Source organism: Neolamprologus multifasciatus, chromosome 7, assembly GCF_963576455.1.
Source record: "Neolamprologus multifasciatus chromosome 7, fNeoMul1.2, whole genome shotgun sequence".
Classification (NCBI taxonomy): Eukaryota; Metazoa; Chordata; class Actinopteri; order Cichliformes; family Cichlidae; genus Neolamprologus; species Neolamprologus multifasciatus.
This window is the reverse complement of record NC_140445.1, coordinates 21,756,629-21,780,205: the sequence shown is the minus strand read 5'-3', so window position 1 is coordinate 21,780,205 and position 23,577 is coordinate 21,756,629. Positions and strand designations below refer to the sequence as shown.

Genomic DNA, 23,577 nt, shown 5'->3' with positions numbered 1-23,577 from the left:
CTCATCGTCGTGTTGGGATTTTAGGTGCTTGATTAAATTGCTTGTGTTAAATGCGCTACCTTTTGAGCCTCCTCTGGACAATTTCGCTGAGCACAATTTGCAGTCCGCCTTTGTTTTGTCGTCTTCATTCACTTTGAAATAGTTCCACACGGCTGACTTGTCTCGCCTCGCCTTCTCCCAGCTCTGAGATGCAGCCGGGGCCTGGGGGCGGGCACTCAGCGCCTGCAATTAACCCCTTACACGCCGCTCAAACATAGACATTTCTCAGACCGTGGTATCGGTCCCCGGTATCGGGGGACTTTTAACGAGTACGAGTACTTTAGAAAATGTGGTATCGAGGCCGATACCAGATACCGGTATCGGTATCGGTGCATCCCTACTAAGGAGTTTAAGACAAGTGAAAAAGTTGGCTGGTTATAGTCCGGGTGTTGATAATTTGTGGTTGCAGTACACATCTAGCTAGTGCTACAAAGAACGTGCATGCAAAAAGTTAGTAATGTTTTCAATTTTAAAATGTAACAGCTCAGCTAATATCACCAAACACAAAAACTGTTTCTTTGTAGTTAGTCACACACACGTGTCTTCTAACTAAAGGTATAACAACTATATTTCTCCGGAAGAGGAAAGAATGAGAGTGTCAGCTTTTATCATTATCATATTTTTCTTCGTACTACTTAAATGCCAAATATGTGTACTTTTGCCACGTCAGCTCATGACATGTATTATGTAAATGTATGGTGTCTAATTGATGCCTCAGCATAACAAAAAAAATGACTTAAGCGTAAAAAGCAAGCACTCTTCTTCCTTGTTCTGCTTTTCTCTGGGAGACATTACTGCAGTAGAAATAAAATCAATACCCTAAAAATATGTTTGTTTTGATCCCTGTATATTAGATGTTGACTTTCTTAAGCCATGTAACCCTTAACTGTCACTGGATCAATAGGTTGGAAACTAAGAAGGCTGTTCAAATCCACTGACAAATAACATTAAGTAGACAAAGGAGATTTTTTTTCTTTCTCTAAAAACAACATAAAACATAGCACTTATGAGGCAATTTGCATGGAGAAGGGAAGAAAAAAGCAAAAACACTGGATCTAACTTAATTAGGTTAAGGAGAAGAGTGCCTGCCTGTAAGCAGCTATCATCCATTAGGAGACTGTAATAATGACATATAAATGCAATTAATATGACCGATGAGAAGCAACATCCTGACAATCATTTGCCTACTTCATCATAATAGTCGGCCTGGCAAATCCCATTAGATCAGTGGATGGGATAGTGAAAGACCTAAGGAATAAATCCATCATTGTGTTGTCAGAGAGTTTATTAATGTTGAGTTATCTGGCTCTGACAACATTCAACTACTCAAAACTCTGGAAACAATTACCCTCCGGCCCCACCCGCCAGCTGCACCAAGACACACAAATACCACCCCCCAATTGGAAGATTGGATTAAATAACTTTAACTCAACAATAGCTGATAGATTTTATATTAAAGCTGGTGTAACCAAATTGTTGGTCCAATCCAATAACTTATCATTAGTTTTTTTTAAAAAGTGTTTAGAAATACTAACGGTAAAGAAATAAAAAATAAGGGAACATTTTGAAAACACATCGTATCTCAATGAGAAAAACAAAAAATCATGTCTGATATATACACTGATCTGGGTAATATGTTCAGAATGAAAGGATACCACATCATTTAATGAAAATGAAACTTATCAGCCTACTGAGGGATGGATTCAAAGACACCAAGAAAATCAAATTGAAACAATCATGTGGTAAGCTTGTCCATTGTACCAAAATGTCATTGCAGCAACTCAAAATGGTGCTCAGTAGTTTGTACCACATGCTTGTGTGCATGCCTGAGAATGGTGGACATGTTCCTAATGAGAAGATGAGTAATGTCATCAGGGATCTCCTCCCACATCTGGACCACCAGGGCTTCACTGAGCTTCTGGACAGTATGAGATGCAACCTGGTGTATAGCATACAGTGGCTTGCAAAAGTATTCGGCCCCCTTGAACTTTCCCACATTTTATCACATTACAGTCACAAACATGAATCAATTTTATTGGAAGTGCTAATGACTAAATAGAGTGCACCTGTGTGTAATCTAATGTCAGTACAAATACAGCTGCTCTGTGACGGCCTCAGAGGTTGTCTAAGAGAATATTGGGAGCAACAACACCATGGAGTCCAAAGAACACACCAAACAGGTCAGGGACAAAGTTATTGAGAAATTTAAAGCAGGCTTAGGCTACAAAAAGATTTCCCAAGCCTTGGACATCCCACGGAGCACTGTTCAAGCAATCATTCAGAAATGGAAGGAGTATGGCACAACTGTAAACCTACCAAGACAAGTCCGTCCACCTAAACTCACAGGCCGAACAAGGAGAGCGCTGATCAGAAATGCAGCCAAGAGGCCCATGGTGACTCTGGACAAGCTGCAGAGATCTACAGCACAGGTGGGGGAATCTGTCCATAGGACATCTATTAGTTGTGCACTGCACAAAGTTGGCCTTTATGGAAGAGTGGCAAGAAGAAAGCCATTGTTAAAAGAAAACCAATAAGTCCCGTTTGCAGTTTGCCACAAGCCATGTGGGGGACACAGCAAACACGTGGAAGAAGGTGCTCTGGTCAGATGAGACCAAAATGGAACTTTTTGGCCAAAATGCAAAACGCTATGTGTGGCAGAAAACTAACACTGCACATCACTCTGAACACACCATCCCCACTGTCAAATATGGTGGTGGCAACATCATGCTCTGGGGGTGCTTCTCTTCAGCAGGAACAGGGAAGCTGGTCAGAGTTGATGGGAAGATGGATGGAGCCAAATACAGGGCAATCTTGGAAGAAAACCTCTTGGAGTCTGCAAAAGACTTGAGACTGGGGCGGAGGTTCACCTTCCAGCAGGACAACGGCCCTAAACATAAAGCCAAGGCAACAATGGAACGGTTTAAAACAAAACATATCCATGTGTTAGAATGGCCCAGTCAAAGTTCAGATCTAAATCCAATCGAGAATCTGTGGCAAGATCTGAAAACTGCTGTTAACAAACGCTGTCCATCTAATCTGACTGAGCTGGAGCTGTTTGGCAAAGAAGAATGGGCAAGGATTTCAGTCTCTAGATGTGCAAAGCTGGTAGAGACATACCCTAAAAGACTGGCAGCTGTAATTGCAGCAAAAGGTTGTTCTACAAAGTTTTGACTCAGGGGACTAAATAATTACGCACACCCCACTTTGCAGTTATTTATTTGTAAAAAATGTTTGGAATCATGTATGATTTTCGTTCCACTTCTCACGTGTACACCACTTTGTGTTGGTCTTTCACGTGGAATTCCAATAAAATTGATTCATGTTTGTGGCTGTAATGTGACAAAATGTGGAAAAGTTCAAGGGGGCCGAATACTTTTGCAAGCCACTGCGTATAATATGCTGTAAGTTTTATACTAAAGTGGAAAAATATGTGTACTCTTTTTTTCTTCCTTAAGCCATACCCACACAGTTTACTGAGTGTCAAAGGCATTAAATAACAACACTGTCTGAAAGGTAGGGTCAAAAATATAACTCCACAGTGGCACTCTTTCTCTTTAGCTAAGGCCTGACTCTGACATCCATACTTACAAGCCTAACTAAGTGTTGAAAGCTGGAGATTGCCATTTTGAATGGTCCCATTAATTCTGTTTGTTGAGCTGTCTCATTACAGAGTTAATAGTGCATTTGTCCTGATTGCGGTTATGTTACGGAACAATGATCACACTGTTGAACTAAAGAGTGGAAGATACACACCACACAAATGAATTTATGATGGCTTGTCTAAATCTGGAAAATGTCCATATATTTAATTATTAAATAATAAAATAATACATAATTGCTACATAGGTTATATTGAGGTGGTATTGACATACCCAAGCACAACTAATAGTTCAAAATATTATTGCTAAAAACCTTTGTCAACCCTGAGAGGATAAATAATTTGCAACACACACACAAAAATAGACAAAGTACAACATACTAAAAAAAATCTTCACCAGTCTAATTATTACATAGCCAATTAGTAGCCAGAGAGGAAAAAATATGTATATTGAGCCAGTGTTTCACTATACTGACAAAACTTTCATTCTTTTATTATTTAGATTATTTCTGCATGAGACCGTAGTGCAGGAACCCACAATAACAGACTTTTTTTTCTCCCTACACTATAAAATGCTCTGCAATTGCAGTTCAACTGGGAGAATATTCACAGTTTCAAACTTCCCAGATCAATAACTCATAAAGTAAAATGTTATTCAAACAGAAGGTATGATCAACAGATTAGGGGAACAAACCATTAAATTACTAAAATAAATTTAGCCGATTCAACATCATCTTCTCAAAGAACCTGCATACAGGGACAAGTGGAGGTAGACACTGTCAGTATGATTTTCAGTGGAAACAACTTGAAATTCTGTACATGTCAGTGTGAAATCATATGCTGGCATAGAGCCCACTGAAAAAGCAGATTTGTTTTTGGTTACAAAATCATTGCTCACTATCTGAACAACTCAACAGATTTGCCTCATCCACTTCATCCACACATTCATTTCTTCAAGACTTCCAGAAGGGGATGAAAGATCACTGTTTTGAAAGTCTGTAGGAGAGCCAGCAGTTTTGCAGAGGTACAAGTGCAAGGGGCCAGGATGGCACTTCCACTAAGACATCTAAAATTTAAAGCTGAACTGAAAATGGTCCAGAGGTGCAGGAGGATGTGATCAAGCAAAAAATGTTTGTCCCAGCAAATCCTAGCAGATACTTAGAATTACCTTATTAACTGACATCAAAAACAACAGTACACATGAGCAAATACCCCATGTAAGAGAGAGCTAACAATCTTTCATACAAAAAACGAAAGCATTCAGACGTTGACGAACTTGTGCACTAGAAATATGTGTGTGTGTGTGCGTGTGTGTACATGTTTAGATGTCTTTGTGAGGACAGAAAATTGGCATGCTACTATACTTGTGGGGACCAACAGTCCCCACGAGTTTTAAGGCATTTTTTGAGGCTCAAAATGTGGTTTTAGTGTCAGAATTACAATTAGGTTATGGTTAGGTTTAGGCTGAAGGTTAGGATTAGGCATTCATTTCTGATGCTTATTGTTAAGGTAAGCGACTAGGGAAAGCATTACGTCAATGAGAAGTCCTCACTAAGATATGAAAACAAGTGTGTGTGCGTGTGTGTGTGCAGTCTGTTTCACTTTCTGTGGTGTTGCTACCTATACTCCATTCCAGGATTTTTCCTGTTTTACATTATTCCTACAATACTGCTGTGTTTGAGCTGATGAAAATCCACCCAGGCCCGTCCAGCTAACAAAATATTTTAGAGGAGACATAACTGCAGATTCAGTTTTTAATATAGATGTTTGGTGTAAGTGGAACAGGTAATGTGATTGAGGAAATTAACCTGCACTGACAGCATCGAACTCACATGAACACATAAAGGTTCAAAGTGCATTCACAGTTATAAAAAAACATCTGTATTATGAAAAAAACAAACAAAACAAAATTAATAATTGTAGGAAAATTTACAATCCTAGTTAAAGGATCCTTAAGTGGAAACCCCAAGTGGTTCATGCATAATAAACTCTGACCAGCTAGGCCTTTTATGTGCAATCTGGAACACCAAAGCACAGGAACTTCAAAGTCTACACCAAAACACAATGGAAATACTAAATAACTTTTTTCATGCAGTGTAGTGTCATTAAAACTGCTTGTCAAATTAATTATATCTTCTTGTCTACGGCACCCTGGTAGCTTCTATTGGGAACTATTGTTTGCTTTTTATATTCCAATTATAAAAGGGCACTGCAGATGTGATTAGTAGGTTCCAACTTTATTACAGCTGGGAATGAGCATGAGTTATCTTTTAAGAATGTCTATATTTATGACTATTAGTTTCTGTTGAAAGTCCAAAAAGTGCTTTATAACCACTATCTGCATATCTGCTTATCTATGTGATCACAGTAAGCTGGAGAACCACTTTATTAAAAAAAAAAGAAAAAAAAGAATGCAGAGCTACAACATAAAAAAAATACATTTCTAAAAATGTCAAGTGGCTCTGGAGGAAGAACTCTGCATAGAATGTGAATCCTCCTCCCTATTGGAATTCGGCCATCATAATTCCTCTAATTGGCTACAGATCTCACCATTTTTCTCCCTTCCACAATGTGTGATTCATTTATTTAAAGAGGTGAAATTAACATTACAACCAGACATATGACATTTTTTTTCCCCTCAGGCTCCCTCTGAATGTGTTATACTGTTAAACAGACGGAAGGAGAATCTTTTTACATGCATATAAACTATCAACACTTTTTTTAAAATTCAAATGCAATTCGTGTAGTCATCTGCTTTGAAATTAGATAAACTCAGCTTTAGCAAATAAATAAACACCTACTCGGAAAAAAATGATGAGGAACGTTCCCTTAAATGCATATAAGGATTTAATGTATAAACAACCACAAAACACGACAAATTAATGGCTGCAGATTAGCGTGTGTGTATTGTTCACCTTGATGATGCACTTAACCACTCTGAAGACACGTGACCTACCATTGACCTCAGGAGAGCATGTTCTGCTGTGTTACACATCTAAGGGTAATTGCTGTTAGATCAGAGCTAATCCAAAGCAGACAAAATACCAGAAAAAAAATGCATGCGGTGTGCTGTGCCTCTAAATGGAGGCGAGTGCGATACAGCCATAACATACCAATGAGCTATCACTGGATAAGCATACAATGTGTTAGACCAAATGCCCGTATTCCCACAAGTCTTATCAGAAGTGCATTGATATGCTGAAAACTCCTCTGTTCTGTACTGATTTTCATAAGTGGATATCTGCATATGAATATGCATAATCTGTAGGCAAAGAACAGTACTGGCTTGAATCTTTCTGGAATCTGTTTGCTCAAATTAAATTTGAGGAGGCTTTGGCTTCACGCAGGTATAAAGTCGGGACCTCAAGGAATGGACAAAATGCAATCTCAAACCCATCTGCTATCATCTGATGACAATTTACCTTTGTGTTGTTTGTGGTTTCTTTTCTTTTATCTTGTTTTTAATTGATCTGTACTCATAGATGGACTGTAAACAATGACCGCCGCATGCAAGTCTTTGCCCAGATATCGTTTAATTCAGAGTGCTGGAACTGATAAATAAACTAATTAGGAGTCTCACAGTGGTGTAGAAAACCCCAGTGTTTCTTCTGGGATCACGTTAGATAATGTGAAAATATTGAGGGAAACTAAAATTACTGCGATAATGTTCATATTGTATGATATGTTGATAATGTAGTTATTGTTGCAGGACAGATATTATTATACTTTTCTGTTAAATAAATCTTCTTTGTACAACCTATGGATATCTTTGTTTTGTTTCTGAAAAAGTCAGTGGAACAACATTATTCATCCAGACAACTACAAAAGAAGAGAGTTAGAACATGTATCTCTGTGCAGATAAAGCCAGTTCCACCAGGAACTCTGAGAGATGTGCATGATGGAGCATTAAAAAAAACTGTGGGAGGGAACTCATCAGCTGAGGGGAGATTAATGGAGCATGTGCTTTATCTGAAAGGAAATCTAAAAGATTGTACAACTTGAAGGGAATGCAAATAGGTACAAACATACCAGCATGGATAAAAGGTTTAAAATCTTTTGTAGGAACCATGACGTAGCGAGCAGTGCAGAACTGGCACATTTCCAAGGTGCAGCACCAATTCTGGAGGGAATCAAATTTTATGGGTCTTAAACATCATTGTGACCAGCTTATATGAACAATGACTCCCGTCTTCCTCTTTGAAACACACACAGCCTGTCATGCTTGCAAAACAAAAACCCTATTCAGATAATTCTATTAACGAGGTTAGTCAAGACTATACAAGCGCATCTCCAATATGATATGATAATGAACTATTATATACTATACAATTGATACTAAAAACATATACTGTGCAGTTTTAAGATAAAGGGAAAAAATAGGCATAATCTATTTTCAGAAATCTTGAAAATGCTGAATCTTTTGACAACTGAAATGTGGACTGTATAATTTGTCTGTTAGGATGAGAAAAAATAAAACAGAGTATAACAAAACAAGGTTTGGTGAACAACATAGACTGTGCATGAAGGCAGGAGGAACAAGTAGGACAAAGAACAATCAGAGCTCAAAAAGAAAGTGGGCTTTCTCCCACTAACCTGTCAACCAGTAGGAGGATATTTAGATGCTTTTCAGTCTGTTTGGAGCCAGAGATGGTGGTGTCCCAGTGAGCTCGGTTCTGGGGAAAACATAGGTTTTCTGGATGGTTTGATGCAGATTCTCACGCCATCTTAAACTGTTACTACATTATTTTGGAGACTGCAACAGCCATCAAATAAAGATTACACATAAAGAACTTTGAAAGTAGAAAATGTTCACCACCAAACCCTAATAAAACAGTACGGGTAAACAATCACCAAACCCAGATCACTTCATGCACTGTTTTTGGCAGTTCTCTGCTTTCTATTTCACACTTGTCATTTTAATCAAGACAGACTTAAGTGGGCTTTGTTGCCACACTGGCATGTAAACAATGCTAAAGAGAGAGGATACTTCAGTCGCAAGCACTGGTGATCAAATGCTTTTTTTCTGCTTTGCACACTAGCAACAAAATTTCACAGTAGCTTTACAGAAGATTGTAGTTATAAGCATGTATTCCGTAAGTCAGAAGCTCCTTCACTAGCATGTTACACAGCGACCACATACTGGCTTATTATCAGGCAGGCAACATTCCCATTCCAAACTTTTTGAAGATAAGTTAAAACTTGAACATAATTAGAAAAACACAAATGGCAAAGGAAATTTCACCAGCTCTTGAGCTCTAACATGAGGATAAACTGTGCATTTCCAGACTATTGCTTCCAAACACATAATTGAAATATGAATACATTCCCTCTTAAGGGGAAGACAATGCTCATTATTGCTCTCTACTCTTAGGTTGTTTCTCTGGTGTCATTTGGTGTGCAGATGTTTTATCCATTTTTAGCATGTTTTTACAATGTGTTCAGCAGAACTTATTTTATAATGCAACAAAAATCTCTATATTCTTAAAAAATAGACAAGAACAAGATGTTCTTCGAATTAAAGTGTTTAGGTTTTATCTTTACAAGGATGCTCTTTAAGGACTGTTAAATCGAAACATTTGACTTGATTAAAATGCCGATGTGGTGAATGGAAGCATATAACCCAACACCTGTCACCAGGGCTGGACTGGGGCAAAAAATCAGCCTGGGCATTTTGACTAGAGACCGGCCCACCAGGTATATGAAAAGGCATAAAGCCTTTGAATGAAAACAAGCACTGTTGTGACAGAGATGTACACTGTCTTGTTGGTATATATGTATCAATCTAATAAACTTAAACCTACACCACCTCCCTATTCTGGCATTCTAAACAGTATTTAGTGGAAATATTAAACAACCTAATTAATAGGGTTGCCAACTCCCAGCAAAAAAAAAAAAAAAAAAATAGGGAATCACCCCCCACCCTCCACCTTATGATGCTTAATCGATGTAATAGACTTTAATTTAATGCACGTGTAAAACAAATGCACAGAAACCAATTATTTTTCTAAAATAATTAAATAGATTCAGCACCTTTCATCAACAGAATTGCAGACTGCACAGATAGTACCTTCCCAAAGGAAAAAGTACTTTAGCTTACTAGGGTATATATTAGACTTAATATTTACTACATACAGTAATAGAGTTCTATACATTGTACATCAGATGAAAACTTGATTCAGATAATTATTTATTAAAAACTAGACATTTTAAATGAGAATAAGAAAGGTATTTCTTTGTGCCCCCCTTTCCCTGTTAATGCCCTACCTGGCCCCCTGGCAAAACTTTGCTAGACCCGCCCCTGCACAGTTACCAGCTGTCAGCTACATAGAAAAGGATCCTGGTGTTATTTGTCTCTCAGAAACAGTTCATAACTTCCCTTCACCTCATTCATGTCACCTAAAAGGTAAACCTGTTTCTCCATCACCTGTTCAGCTCTGATGATTCAGCAAGGACATCTCCTGGTTTCATCTTCATGTTTCTCTCTCACCACATAATCAACCCGATATTATGACCAGCAGCTTTTATGGCTGTGGCTCCAGCAAACATCAGCTGATACTAGAAAGTAGTATCAAATCAATTCTAACAATAGCTGATCAAGTTTAAACGTGCTGCTGTTGTTTAGCGCGACCTTCGCTGGTTTCCTCTTTCTGGCGCAAAGTGGGCGATAAACAAACGAGAGAGACGGGAGAATGAGAGAACAAGAGGCAACAGTGCAGCGTAAAGACACAGAATATCTCCAGGTTTTTGTCTTTTTTCATTCTAGCTGAAGTATGGGACAAATCACGTTTCTTTTTTACCTCAATTCGGAACTTTAAAGTTTGCCCTCATCGGCTGTAATTTGTCCCGCCCAGAGTCGATCATGACCAGTTGGCCAATCCACCACCTTTCATTGTTTACAAAAAACCCCAAACAAACAAACAAAAAAACATCGGCCCATAAAAACAAAAAATCACCATCGGGCATACTGGGCAAATGCCCAGTATGCCCGATGGCCAGTCCAGCTATGCCTGTCACGATCACTTGAGCTGGCAGCAACATTGAGGCACGTATTGCTTTTCTGCCTGTTTGTCTATTTCTGAATGTGTTTGTGTCAATGAGAAAGCTCGGGAAAAAGATTATAATTCCCCCATCTCTGCTGCACTTCTGTTGTTTAGAGTTTAAGCCCCAAATACCAATTTACTTTCATTAAATAACGCAATTCCGAGTCAGAGAAAATATTTTGTATTGATATTTTTTTATGTGGGGATCAATTCACAAAATTAAACGTCATGGTAGTACACATCAGTATTGATCTGCCCAACTTTAATACTGAAATACCTGGAGAGAAAAAAAACTATCACATGCTGATAGCAGTAAAAATTATCCACTCAGATCAATGGACTCAACATGAAGTTAAAGAAAACTAATAATCACATAATGGAAAGCCAGAAATTGAGTTTCAATTTGACCACATTCGGTAATAGTTGCGAAATTCAAATAACTTAAAGAAACGCAGCCAGGAAACTTGAAATATTCAACATGTCTATATATCAAGCTTGGTTTTAAAGCTACTGTGTGTAAGTTGATGGATTTATCCCATAGTCCCTGTGCCCCAAATGTCTGGCTTGCATTAAAAAAATATTTTACTAAGAGAGCAAATGCATTACAGTTTTTGTCACAGGGGGGCTTCTATTATGTGGTAGGGATACACCAGAGGAGCCCAAGGAGCAAAAAGAGCAACTAAATGGAATTGCTTTTATAAATCAGTGTCACATTAAGCATTCAGTGCACAGACTAAAAAGCCTCTCTACAGTATACAAGTAGCAAGTTTATGAATCTTTTGGGAATCAGCTTGCGGCATGCTCTCTTGTTAGCTACACCATCCAGCCTATCCTTTGATTCTAGTACAGCTTTACATATCAAGATAAGCAGTTGTGGAATTAAAGGGGGAGGTACAGCCACATGAAACAACTCAGGGGCAGAACTCAAACTTACAATGGAAGCTATAAAATCAAGTAGAAAAAGGCAGACTGAAGCATTATGTTAGTGGAAATTAATCAAATAGACAGCAGGTAGCAATCAAACTCTTACTGCTGAAGAGGTTCGGGTTGCTTTTGATTTTTTCATTGTAAATTCTAGATAAATGCAGGGTGCTGGATACAATTTCGATAAAAAGATCCATAACAGGTGAGTCAGTGGGATTACCGCGGAACCTTTGAAACCTTGTTTTGGTGATCTGAGTAAAATGGTAATTGTAGAAATGGTTATCAGGTCAGTCAGAGTAGTATACATATTTGGCATTTAAGTAAATTACAACTAGTAAATTCACCTATAACAGTCCACTTAACTCCAGCAACTCTTTATATAAAAGAGCTCTTTCGGTGTATTAAAACAAAGAGTTTTCATACCATGTGTCTGTGTACTGGTAAACGTTAAATGCTTTGTTATGAACTACGCATTTATATGTCCCATAACAGTTACTCAACCAGAAAGTACTAACTGACTTTAAACATCCATATGGTCAACTGACAAGCATTTTCTGAAGTCTGAAAATAGGAGAAGCACATTAACAATTGTGTATGTTGTTGCTGTGCACATATCAAAGAAAGAGAAAGTGGGAGTAAATAAAGATTGTGCATTCATTAGGGGTATTTACATACAAGTTCTTTGTTCATTTCATCAAAGATAACTACAGCGCGCCTTTCAGCAATGGTAATGATCAAATAATTATCTGGAGATCAAAGCTGTCCACCAGTGCTGCAAGGCAAGACTGGAGACTGGTGGTAAAACAATGCAATACAAAATACAGTTACTGTGGAGGACAATAACAATCAAGGGTCACTGACCACAGTTCATTCATCCTTCCTGTGACATCCCTAAGGTCTCTCACCATTAAACTAAATGAGCATGGTTCTCCACTTACTGAGTCTGTCATTTAGGAAGAGAGAGAGAGAGTGAGAGAGACCGAGAATAAGCAAGATAAATATATACGTACATACATACATATATACAACATTCAAAGCTATGACTATGTTTAACGCTCGGTATAAAATGTCAGTGGTGCAATAATTGTAATTGCTTTGTGACATTCAAGAGCAAAAAAGTAGCTGACCAATCAAAGAGAGAGAGAGAGAAGCAAGGCCTTCTGTGGGTTTTTTTCTGTTTTTAAAACATGAAAAATACAATTTGCAAATAATAACAGAGTGCCTGTCAAGTGATACTATACATTTACCAGCCCAAGATAGCTTCTGATTAATAGCAGAAAAATTGTTGAGAAGCAAGCCGGTCTGAATGGTTTGATGATCAGTGCCAAGTTTAAGCCTTCTTTTATGCAATTCTGCAATCCTGTCATTTTGCTGTATATGGAAAAAAGACAGGAGGGAAAATACTGTGGTGGGGCGTCATACATTAGATTGCATGAGTTGAGCATTCATCTTAAAAAGACAGCCTCCTATAGAGGCCTATTATCACAGGCAACATGATGACACGTATAATTTGCTGGCCTTCACAATATCCACCATGGGTTGTGTTTGTATGACTGGATTACACTCGTGGCATATCAATTGGCATCTTTTCAATTTTCCACAATGCACTAGATCTAAACCGAAGCAAACATAAGTGCAATGCAACATTAAAAAGAGTCCTTACAAAAACTCATACATCTATCTCAACTCTACACCATATAATAACTCCCATCTCTACTGTTGACCCTTCCCCCTTTTCATTGCTTCTGCTGCAGTGCTAAGCTGGAGTCCTGACATAATATTGAGTTGTGGTGCAGCATGTACATGTTCTATGCCATGGGGAAAACACTTTTTTTTTTTCCCCACTCGACCACTGAATCTTTGTCTCTCCCATGTGTAAGCGATTGGGGTTAGCTATGACTCTGTTTATAGAGATAGGGAAAGGCTGGTTGGCAAAAAAAGAAAAAAAAATATTGGGGTGGGAAAAAAGGGTTAAGATCTTGAACAATAGTTCTCCAGGCTTTCTGAAATGCTTTTAAAGGGTTTTTTACTTTTTTCCATTGGCTGCTTTTTTCTTTCATTTTCATAGATAACACAGTCTGAGATGCATAAAATGGTACTTTTGCACCGGAGAGGTAAACCGGGAAAACTATCCATAGCCGATGAACAGCCATGCTCTTAATCCAGCAATGACCTGAAACTAGACCTCAGAGGCAACCTTTAGTTGACAAATCTACTGTTTGCAGAAATGCTCTCAGTGGAAGACTGGCTGTCATGAATCCATCCTCGAGGAAGGGAAATGGCTGAGAGGAAAGGCTGAGGTATGATAAATTACACAAGAACTGAATCAGTGGCAACAGGTCCAAATGTAAAGGTTTTCATTCAAATTGTCCTCCATGTACAGAGGAAGTCAGGAGAGAAGTAAAACAGTGAGCGCCTACAGCCATCTGTAAAACACTGTGGATCAAAAAAAAAAAAAAAAAAAGCAGCATCCGATTTGCAATACCATACATTTGCAGGGCATTATATTGCCATACAATCTGGAAAGCACCAGATTGGCTATGGCTTCATTTTTCAGCATAGCAATGATTCCAAACACACAGCCAATGCAGTAAAAGCATACCTGGATAAAAAAAAAACAGACAATGGAACACCATTAGTCATGGACTGGCCTCCCAGAGCCCCAGACATCAACATTATTGAAGTAGCATTGGATCATTCTGACAGAAAACTGAATAAAAGTCAGCCACCATCTAAAAAAGATCTTTGAATATCTTTCAAGAGTCTTGGAGAACTATTCTTGTAAACTACTTAAATAAATTACAAGACAGCTTACCTAGGAGGGCTCCGTCTATGTTGAAGAATAAAATCATGCTAAATATTTATTTTTATATAAACTCTGCTTTTGCTGTACATACTTTAATAATACTGTGGTGATTCAACAAACTGCTACACTTACTTCGTATATTCCTGTCAAAAAATGAGTTTGGCACAGTACTGTAGTTTAAGATGATGGACAGATGATAAAGAACAGGAAGACATTTAAACATTTTCAATCTTGCATTAGGTGCCCGAAGCTTTTCAAAAAGGTTAACTCTTCAGGTGTTTACAGAGTCAGCCGTGTTGCAAGCGGTATTAATTTCCTCTCTATCCCATAACATGAAGTAAAATAAAAAAGGAAGATCATCTCGTGTGACAAAGCGTAGAAGCCTGGAATTATCTCCCTTGAACGTGCAAGCACAATGTCACAAAATTTCATGAATTAGTGAGATAGTTCAGTACATGGCATTCAAAAACTAAATTAAAAACTGGGATTAAGATCCCATATTTTAAGTAAAATGGTGGTGCACTGGTAAATCACAAAGTCAAAGCATTTGGAAATGAAAGCATGTGTTTCCTAATATATATGAAAATGACTAAGGAAAAAAAAGGAAAGTGAAGGAGAAGCAGGCTTGCACTTCTTCCACGCTGCCCTTTCTGCTCATCTGTTCTCTGAGACACTTGTGGTAATAAATCAAAGCTGTGCAGCCATGGTGGAGAAGAATCTTGCTGTCCTTTTCCTTCCTTACCTATAACCTCTGACGTTGGTTTGACAAAACTATCAGAAATCTGACATTATCCACGAAACAGACAAGACTGCTCGTTGTGGATCGGGTGATATTTTGCTAACAGGTTATACTCCAGCACGACAGAAATTCAGCTGTTGTGAGAAAGTGGAAAGCACAATGGTAGACTAGTTTACTAGTAGTATCCTAACCAGTTAGGCTAACATTATGTGTCTCTAGCCCCTGAATTCAAACAACAAGGCCATTTCACACACCAACAAGAAATCCAGCACAGATGTTTTTCATCACAGATTTGTTTGGTTTAGTCACAAATGGCTAATGTCATGGAACGGAGACATGAGCTGTGTGTAAAATTCCACCCCTATTTAAAATGCACTGCACGGCTTGTTTTCTGACAATATCCACTATACTACTATAATGTTCTAAAAAAAAATCTTACTGAGTTTACTGCTCACTATTGATTGAAATATTGACTGTCCATTATATGAAGAGCAGCATGTGAATGAATAGGGGGTGATTTTCATCGCATTATATTGTTACTATGGGTGGTAATAAACTGCTTCAGAGACAGTTCAGAAATGAGATAGCTCATTTAAGAGTCATTTCCCATATGGGTGTCACGTGGGTTTTAACACCACCCTACACCCGTAGGATACCAGCAGGAGATTATGAGTTTATACTTTCAATGTGAGAAGTGAACTTGAGCACAGATTCTTCACAGTTCTTTCCAACTAAGCTTTTTTCTTTGCAAACTAAGTCCTGATAATTATTAGCAAGCACTATTATCTTCGTCAATTACATGTTTTGTTTTGGGTTTTTTTAACACAAGCCAATACACTTTCATCCACTCTCACAACACTTTTGACCACACCTATTTAGGGTTCAGGAAGTGTATACCATTTTCACACAATTTCACACCGGTTTGTACCGGTTGCAATTAGTCATGTTTGCTCCATCATCTCTGACTGCTTGTACCAAGACATATGGGCTTGTTTTTTTTTCTTTTAAACTGGAGCACAGCCTCTCTTATCTCCACATCAAATCAACAACAACATAAAAGAAGGAATTTTAAAAAAAATCATAGATATCACACTGTTCTTAATCATGTGAAGAAGATAAATAACAAGTGCTGGTTTCACAGAAGGATGTGTTTGCTGTGGTGTTAGACTTTTACCGCTTTGACTTTTACACCGAGAGGTGTTGCTAGCATTTCCTAAGACTTTTAGAACAATATTGAAAGAGCGATGCTATAAGAGAGTGTTGCTGGGTGAGTACATGAATCCGAAACACTCTGCAGTCTGTATAGTTCTGTATAATAGCTGGTGGGTATGTAAAAGGTGAATATATAAAAAAATGATAAGACATACACCTGTAAGGCAATGTGATGTAGTGTGGTAATAAATTGCTTCGTAACAATAAATGGCATATGTGGTGAGAATTCAACTTTTCTAGCTTCCTCTAGCACAGGGGTGGCGAACTCCAGGCCTCAAGGGCCGGTGTCCTGCAGGTTTTAGATCTCACCCTGGGTCAACACACCTGAATCAAATGATTAGTTCATTACCAGGCCTCTGGAGAACTTCAGGACATGTTGAGGGTGTAATTTAGCCATTTGAATCAGCTGTGTTGGATCAAGGACACGTCTAAAACCTGCAGGACACCGGCCCTTGAGACCTGGTGTTCCCCCACCCTTCCTCTAGCATAAGAAAATCACAATTCAGTATGTGAGATGAAACAGCGAGGCATGAAATAAATGCACTTCTGATAATAAAACCTCACTTTGTTTTCACTTAACAATTTAATCCCTAAAAGTTGATTCTGTTCATCTGGACGATGATTACATTCCTTTGGGGATTTACTTCCCCAAAGGAATGATTGTTAACGTCTTGAGGATGCATCAAGACGTTAACAATTTAGTGTATTTTATGAATTCTATAACAACATTTCACAAACTCAACAGCCAATAGTGCATTTGTCAAGAAGAAAGAGCTGTTGAGTGGACCAACAAGCAATATAGGGTATAAACTGGACACAGGGAAATCACAGGTGACATCTAGTATCAGCATTTAACCCAGTTCTGACAATTACAAGGTTTAACAAATATAAAGGTGGTTCTACATTGCTGGCATGTGTACTTTCCTACCCACCTAGCAGCTTATCATGACACATCATGAATGCCAGACTGAAAGGTTTGACTAATTAAAGACAAACACAAGGCCAGACTGAACCATCCGACTGGTCTGTAAGCAAAAAAAAATACAATATATATATATATATATATATATATATATATATATATATATATATATATATATATATATATATATATATATATTTATCCGTATAGATCTCACAACTATGACTGTTTAGTTAGCAACAGTATTGACAAGTGTATTTGTAAACCTCTCACAACTATGACAAATACACCTTTTAAGTAAAGCACTTTTCTTAACATATTGTTTTTAATTTAACTTCTGCCTCTATGCTCAGTTGACCTGTTTTAAAAGCCTTGTTAAAATCAATGGTCTCATTTAAAAAAAAATCCTTTTTCCACACTTTTTCTTTTTAATCTAATTTTTTCAAAACACAAAGCACACGAGTAATGCTTTCAATATGTATTACACATGAGGACCTATTAAAGCTCGTTTTCTTGCTCCACAGCATGTACTCATGCACTGAAAGGGTGAAGCAGCAAATTTGCTAGCTGGCTGACTGGGAGGACAGAGAGGCCTTTCTCACCAGTCAACGGCTGTCCTTAATGAGAATAGAAAGTGATTTACTAGCTTAATGCTCCAGCCCTCAGCCTGCCTGCCCGCCTTTGCTTTACACAGCCAGTTTAGTCGACACTCTTCATACAGAGAATGAAACTGAGACCAGGGAAACAGGGGGGGAAAAGGAGGATAGCAAACTCCTGTCTGAAAACTGCAGTAATGAGATGTTCTCATGGATTCTCCGTCCCCGCATCACTGACTTCCTCCAAGCCCTGCATTTTTCTATCCGTCCTGCTTCTCCATGATACTGTGCCATCTGAACAAATCGCAAACTGAATAAATTACATAATTCTGAAATTACTTCCTTTCACTTCATTTTGTTTGGCTAAAAGCTTTTAACAAACATCCCTGTTCCATACTTTCTCTACATCCTGTTACACAGTCACACTTACACCGCAAAGGGGAAATCAAGAGAACATGAATCGCTCACATGATTTGTAAGACTTAAAATGAACAATGAGTAATGCTCCTTTTATACTCATTCTGCTCCTGTTACAAAGTTGTTGTTGTTGTTGTTGTGTTTTTTTTTGTGACTGGTGTAAGACTGGTGTACTTCCCTGCTATTATGTTCCCTATGATTATCCAATCAGCAATGCTGTTCTCAAGACCACTTTTAAATCACAGGCTTTCACTGAGAATCAGATGACCTGTCAGAAGCCAGTTATCCACGGATGTGTGAAAAAGTGGGATGTTTTGGATCCCCTAAAATCTGCAATGACTAAATGTAGACAACGACACAAACTCTAGGCTAGTGCTTTACCCAGTTAAAGTTATACCGTCTTGCAAAGCATGTGTGTTATGAGCTAAAGTGAGAATACCAATTTCATGCATATTTGCAGGGCCAAATTGCATTCCTTGATTGGGAAAGCATACTTAGGGTATGCATGAAATTTAAAATTATGTTTTACCATGAAATAGGAAAGTCAGACAGAAAGAAGGACGAAACAAGAATGAGGGATGGCAGAATAACTTGAGAGTGCCACTTAAAATCGAGTGGCACGGCTTGCGTTTACATACCGTAGTTTTTAAGTTGAGTAGGGAAAGCGAAAAGCGTATTCTTCATACCTGGACTGGTGGGGATTTTTTTAGGGGGGGGAAACACACCACACAATTCAAACAGAGTAGAGCAGGTGATTTATGTGTATAATGTGTATAAGCGCGTGATTTGTTTTTATTTGTGTCTTTTGGAAATATAGCTGTGTGCACAGCCTATGCGCACAAACGTGCAGCCAAACAGACCGGTTATCGCCATGGAGGGCAAACACAGAACTACAACAGTGTTCTTACCGAGTGTGAAGTAGGGAAGAGCCGTGTTGTCAAGATCATCCATTACGGAAATTCGCCCAGGTAGGTCTGTTCTAACGAATAATAGAAGTCTGGATTCCCCCCCTCCTCCTGCTCCTCCTCCTCCAGTTCCTCCTCCAGTTCCTCCTCCACCAACACCACCTGCTTCAGCAGCACCCCCTCCTCCGACCACGTTCCCCGAGGCTCCGCCGGTGAAGCTGAATTCGTTCTCCCGGAGTACGGGCAGGGTTGAAACGGTGACGGTTTTCACCTCACATGGCGTCTCCGTGTCGCTCTCCCTGTCCCTTTCCTCGTCAGGCGATGTCGCCCCTCTGTTTGCCTGGACAGTCAAGGAGCCTGTTAATAACAGACCCACGAGAAGGACGCGAAGGTGCAGCACTAATATCCTCGCCATCCCGCTCCTTGTGTGTGGTTCTCTCGCTTTGTGGGGCTCATAAGCTGTCCGTTCACTTATAGTACAGTCGCTGCAAAGGAGTCGCGTCCGTCCAGGAGGCGGCAGTACAGGTGTAGTGAGAATGACATCTTTCGGCTCCTTACAGATCCATTTGTGCTCACACGGGGACAACAGATTGCTTACACTTGGATAAGCACGTGTCTTTTAAAAGACAGACACGAGGTAGAGGTATCTTGTTCTTAGTGCGGGTTCATGTTTAAACAAACACGAGCAGTAGATGAGTCTTCCTCTGAGTTCACAATAAAGTGTTAAACAACAAATAAAAAATAATAATACGTTTTTTTTTTCAATACAGCGTTTATATGAGTTGAACGTGAGGACAGAGCTGCTCCTGTCATATCCCGTCTAAACAAACAATTTATAGCTGAACATTTGTCCTGTTTGTTCTCCGTGCAAGACAGCTCTACTGGTACTCGAAAACAAAGTACAGTTGACCGGAAAGATTACGGTTAAACCCTAAAGTGCATTCACCACAGAGTGAAATATCCACACTTAAAATAAAAGTTGCATTCCAGATTAAAAAAAAAAAAAAAGGTTTTAAGAGAGGCTATAGACTTTCTTTTACTTACTGATTAAAAGTTTGTTTTTATTATATAATGTAGTACACCCCGTGTTCTTACTTGTTTAATGTTGTTGTTTATTTTTTAACTTTATGATGAAAACAACAACTCTTAGGAGTTTCTTCTTTTTCTGTATTTGTCTTAGAGAGTCTCTGAGCTCTGTCCGTGGTGCTGACTTGGTCAACCCTGTCCTGCTTGTCAGTGTGATATCACATAGTAACATTTCAAACACCATAAACCTAAATAACGCAACTGAGCAGTTTAAACCTAATTATTTAGAGTTTATGTGACAATTTGTCCTTGAGCATTAAATAATCTCAATTTGAAAAGTTAATTTCATTTAAGAGTACTTAATTTTGCGCCTGTTCAAAGTTCACCTACTCATATTGTGTTTATTTACCTTCATTTTACAATAATAGGGCTCTAAGATCATGAGTGATGTGCCTTTTTGACACACACAGTGTTAGCACATTTAAGAGTGTGAATAGTGATGCTTACTGTAAGAAAAGGTAAATCTGAATGAGTTAGCATTCCTGGTGCTCATCAGTAGTAGATAATCATTTATCATTATTTTTAAGTGAGACAAGAATAATGAATATTGACTGCAGTGTTTTTTGTTTAAAAAACTAAATTACTCATGTTTGCTAAAACTAATGCAATTACAATGATAAATGGCTTTTATGTGCTTAAAAATGAACAAGAGACTAAGTCATACAACTGAATATTTCTGAATTGATTTAAGTAGTATGTATAGCATACTAGCATTCAAACAAACGGCAAAACCTCTGAAAACATTTCACTTTCACAAACATTTTCCTTCATTTTGAGATCTGTCAGTGCTGTACAGTTTTCCTAAACAAATTACATTACATGAAATAAATGACATTTTGCAATGTACAGGTAATTATAGATAACTTGTTAGTTATTACACCTGTTTAACTCCTCACTCATGTAGATATATAATCAACCACTCACCGTATGTTACGATAACCTTGCTAAAGTTCAAACCAGGCATCAAGATGGGGAAGGAAGATGATTTAATTGATTTTGATGTCTGCTGTTGGTGACAGACAGGCTGGCTTGAGCATTTCAGAAACTGTTCTTCTGGGATTTCCCCACACAACCATCTCTCAGGTTTACAACAAATGGTCCAAAAAAGAGAAAACATCCAGTGAGCAGCAGTTCTCTGGGTGAAGATGCCTTTGGTTGTGCATATGGGGTGGGAATGCACGTTTGTGTCCGCGTGCGCCTGTTTGTCTGTGTCAATATCTCAGGTTGGGTCTTACACTCAACCTCTCTGGGTACATCTCAGGCCCTCCAAAGTACGGAGGCCTATCTGCCCTCACCACACTCCCTGCTGGTGGCTGCCCTCAGACGTTGGTGTGTTGGTGGACCTTGTCGACTGGGGCTGGGCGCTCATGTATGTACCGGCTCGCTCCTGGTGGCCGATTGGCGGGGCCTGGTGCCTGTGGCCCGGCTGGGCCCCTTCCGGGGAATGGGATGCCCTCAGGCCTCTGGCCTCTGGGCTTGAAGCTCGGTCCTCTCTGGCACAGCTGGCTGCCGGCAGAGCCCGCGGGCACGCCACTGCAACCCCCTCTGGCCTCTGCTCCGTAGCTGCTGGGTGACCTCTCGTTTGGGGCTTTACTCAGCTCTTCCCAGGAGGGTGGCACGGTTCCCCCCCTTTTGGTGGTCCTCCTCGGGTCCTCATACTCTGGGGCCTCTGGATATCTGGGGCCTGGATCTCCTCCATACCTGCTTCATACCCTGGGGGACGGGGCTATGGCTCCCCACACTCCCTAGCAGATCGTTACACGGAGAAACCTTTGTAATACAAGCAGCTGATCCACACAGGTGTGCACACAGGTGTACACATGGGTGTTCACAGACGCGGACTACACCTTTCTTGGCTGCTGCCTCAAAGCACATTGTGCGCTGTCTATCTTGCGTGCTGCACAATATCGTTTAATATTTAGTGTCTACTGTTATCTACTGCTAGCTAGTTTATTGTGATGGTGCTGTTGCTCTTCTTTTGTTTGCTTTCTCTTGTTTTGTTTTGTTTTGTTTTGTTTTTCTCCATACAGGTGATCCAGGTGTTTTGTTTGTTTTTCTTTCTTTCTTCCCCCCTTTCTCACCGTCTCTTCTCCCCTCTGGTTTTCTTTCTCTCCCTCTCTTTCTTTCATTCTTTCTCCCTGTCCTATCCCCCAGTCATGTCTGTCCCGTTTGTAGCAACCGAAAATAAAATAAATTCATAATTATAATAAAGGTCAATCAAATGGACCAATATGGCAAGGCAATGATGATCCACTTGGTAAAATAAATCCGCTTGGCATCATTCTTGGCCTTAAGACAACAATTCTGATGGCTAAAGATCCAAACGGGACACAAAAAAAAAAAAAAAAAAAAAAAAAAGATGCCTTGTAGATGACGGAAGTCAGGGGAAAATGACTTGAGCTGACAAGAAGGCAACAGTAATTCAAATAATCACTTAAAAGCAAGACTGGAAAACTGTTGCCTAGTTTCACGCGTCTTAAATTCTGCTGCAACGTTCGAATGGCAGGGTCAGAATTTTGGCATGAAGAACATAAAAGCATGGATCCATCCTGCCTTGTATCAGAGGTTCAAGTTGCACATGGTGATATAATAGTGTGGAGGATATTTTCTTGGAACATTTTGGGCCACTTAGTACAAACTGAGCATCACTGAAAAAACACTACAGCTTATCTGAGTATTGTTGCTGACCATGTCTGTGCCTTTGTGACCACAGTGTGCCCATCTTCTGATAGCTGCTTCCAGCAGAATGCTGCAGCACGTCAAAAAGCTCAAATGATCTCAGACTGGTTTCTTGAACATGAGAGAATCACTGTATTCAAATGGTCTGCCCAGTCTCCAGATATCAATCCAATGGAGCACCACTAAGATGTGATAAAATGGGATGTCGGTGTCATAACTATGGAGCAAAAAAATCTGTAGCAACTGTGCGATGCTATTATATCATTATGGACCAAAGATTTTCTAACCAACTGTGTAATGCTTCATGTTAGTTTTCCAAACTCTTCCTGAGGTTTCCTCAACACTGTGAAAAATATGATTTATTTTTTCGTTTATCCTTCAGCTTTAAGCTACAACTCCAACAACTCTTTCATTTGTTTTTTGTAGAGCATTGTGGGGATCAGCATGGCATGCATGGTCTTTAAGAAGCTGCTGCTTTCGTCATTATGTATTGTCACTTTTCTCACTTTTCTGGTGTTACAGTAATATGGAGAAACCATCCAGTGACACCTTTTGCTTTGTTTCTATCCATGGACCAAACATAGAGCACAAAACAGTCTTTTTGTTTTCTTTCT

General features: G+C 39.1%; 1 protein-coding gene across 2 annotated transcripts in view; it reads right to left on the bottom strand.

The window, feature by feature from the left end:
* Positions 1 to 19,783, bottom strand: part of astn2 (astrotactin 2) — a 291,315-nt gene extending 271,532 nt beyond the window's left edge. The window contains exon 1 of one of the 2 annotated variants that reach the window (XM_085168613.1): positions 19,202 to 19,783. In XM_085168613.1, coding sequence (XP_085024739.1) covers positions 19,202 to 19,613 — 412 coding nt within the window. In that variant the 5' untranslated portion in view covers positions 19,614 to 19,783. The remainder of the gene's footprint in view (positions 1 to 19,201) is intronic. The other variant, XM_085168612.1, reaches the window with a different exon arrangement.
* Positions 19,784 to 23,577: the final 3,794 nt, after the last annotated feature.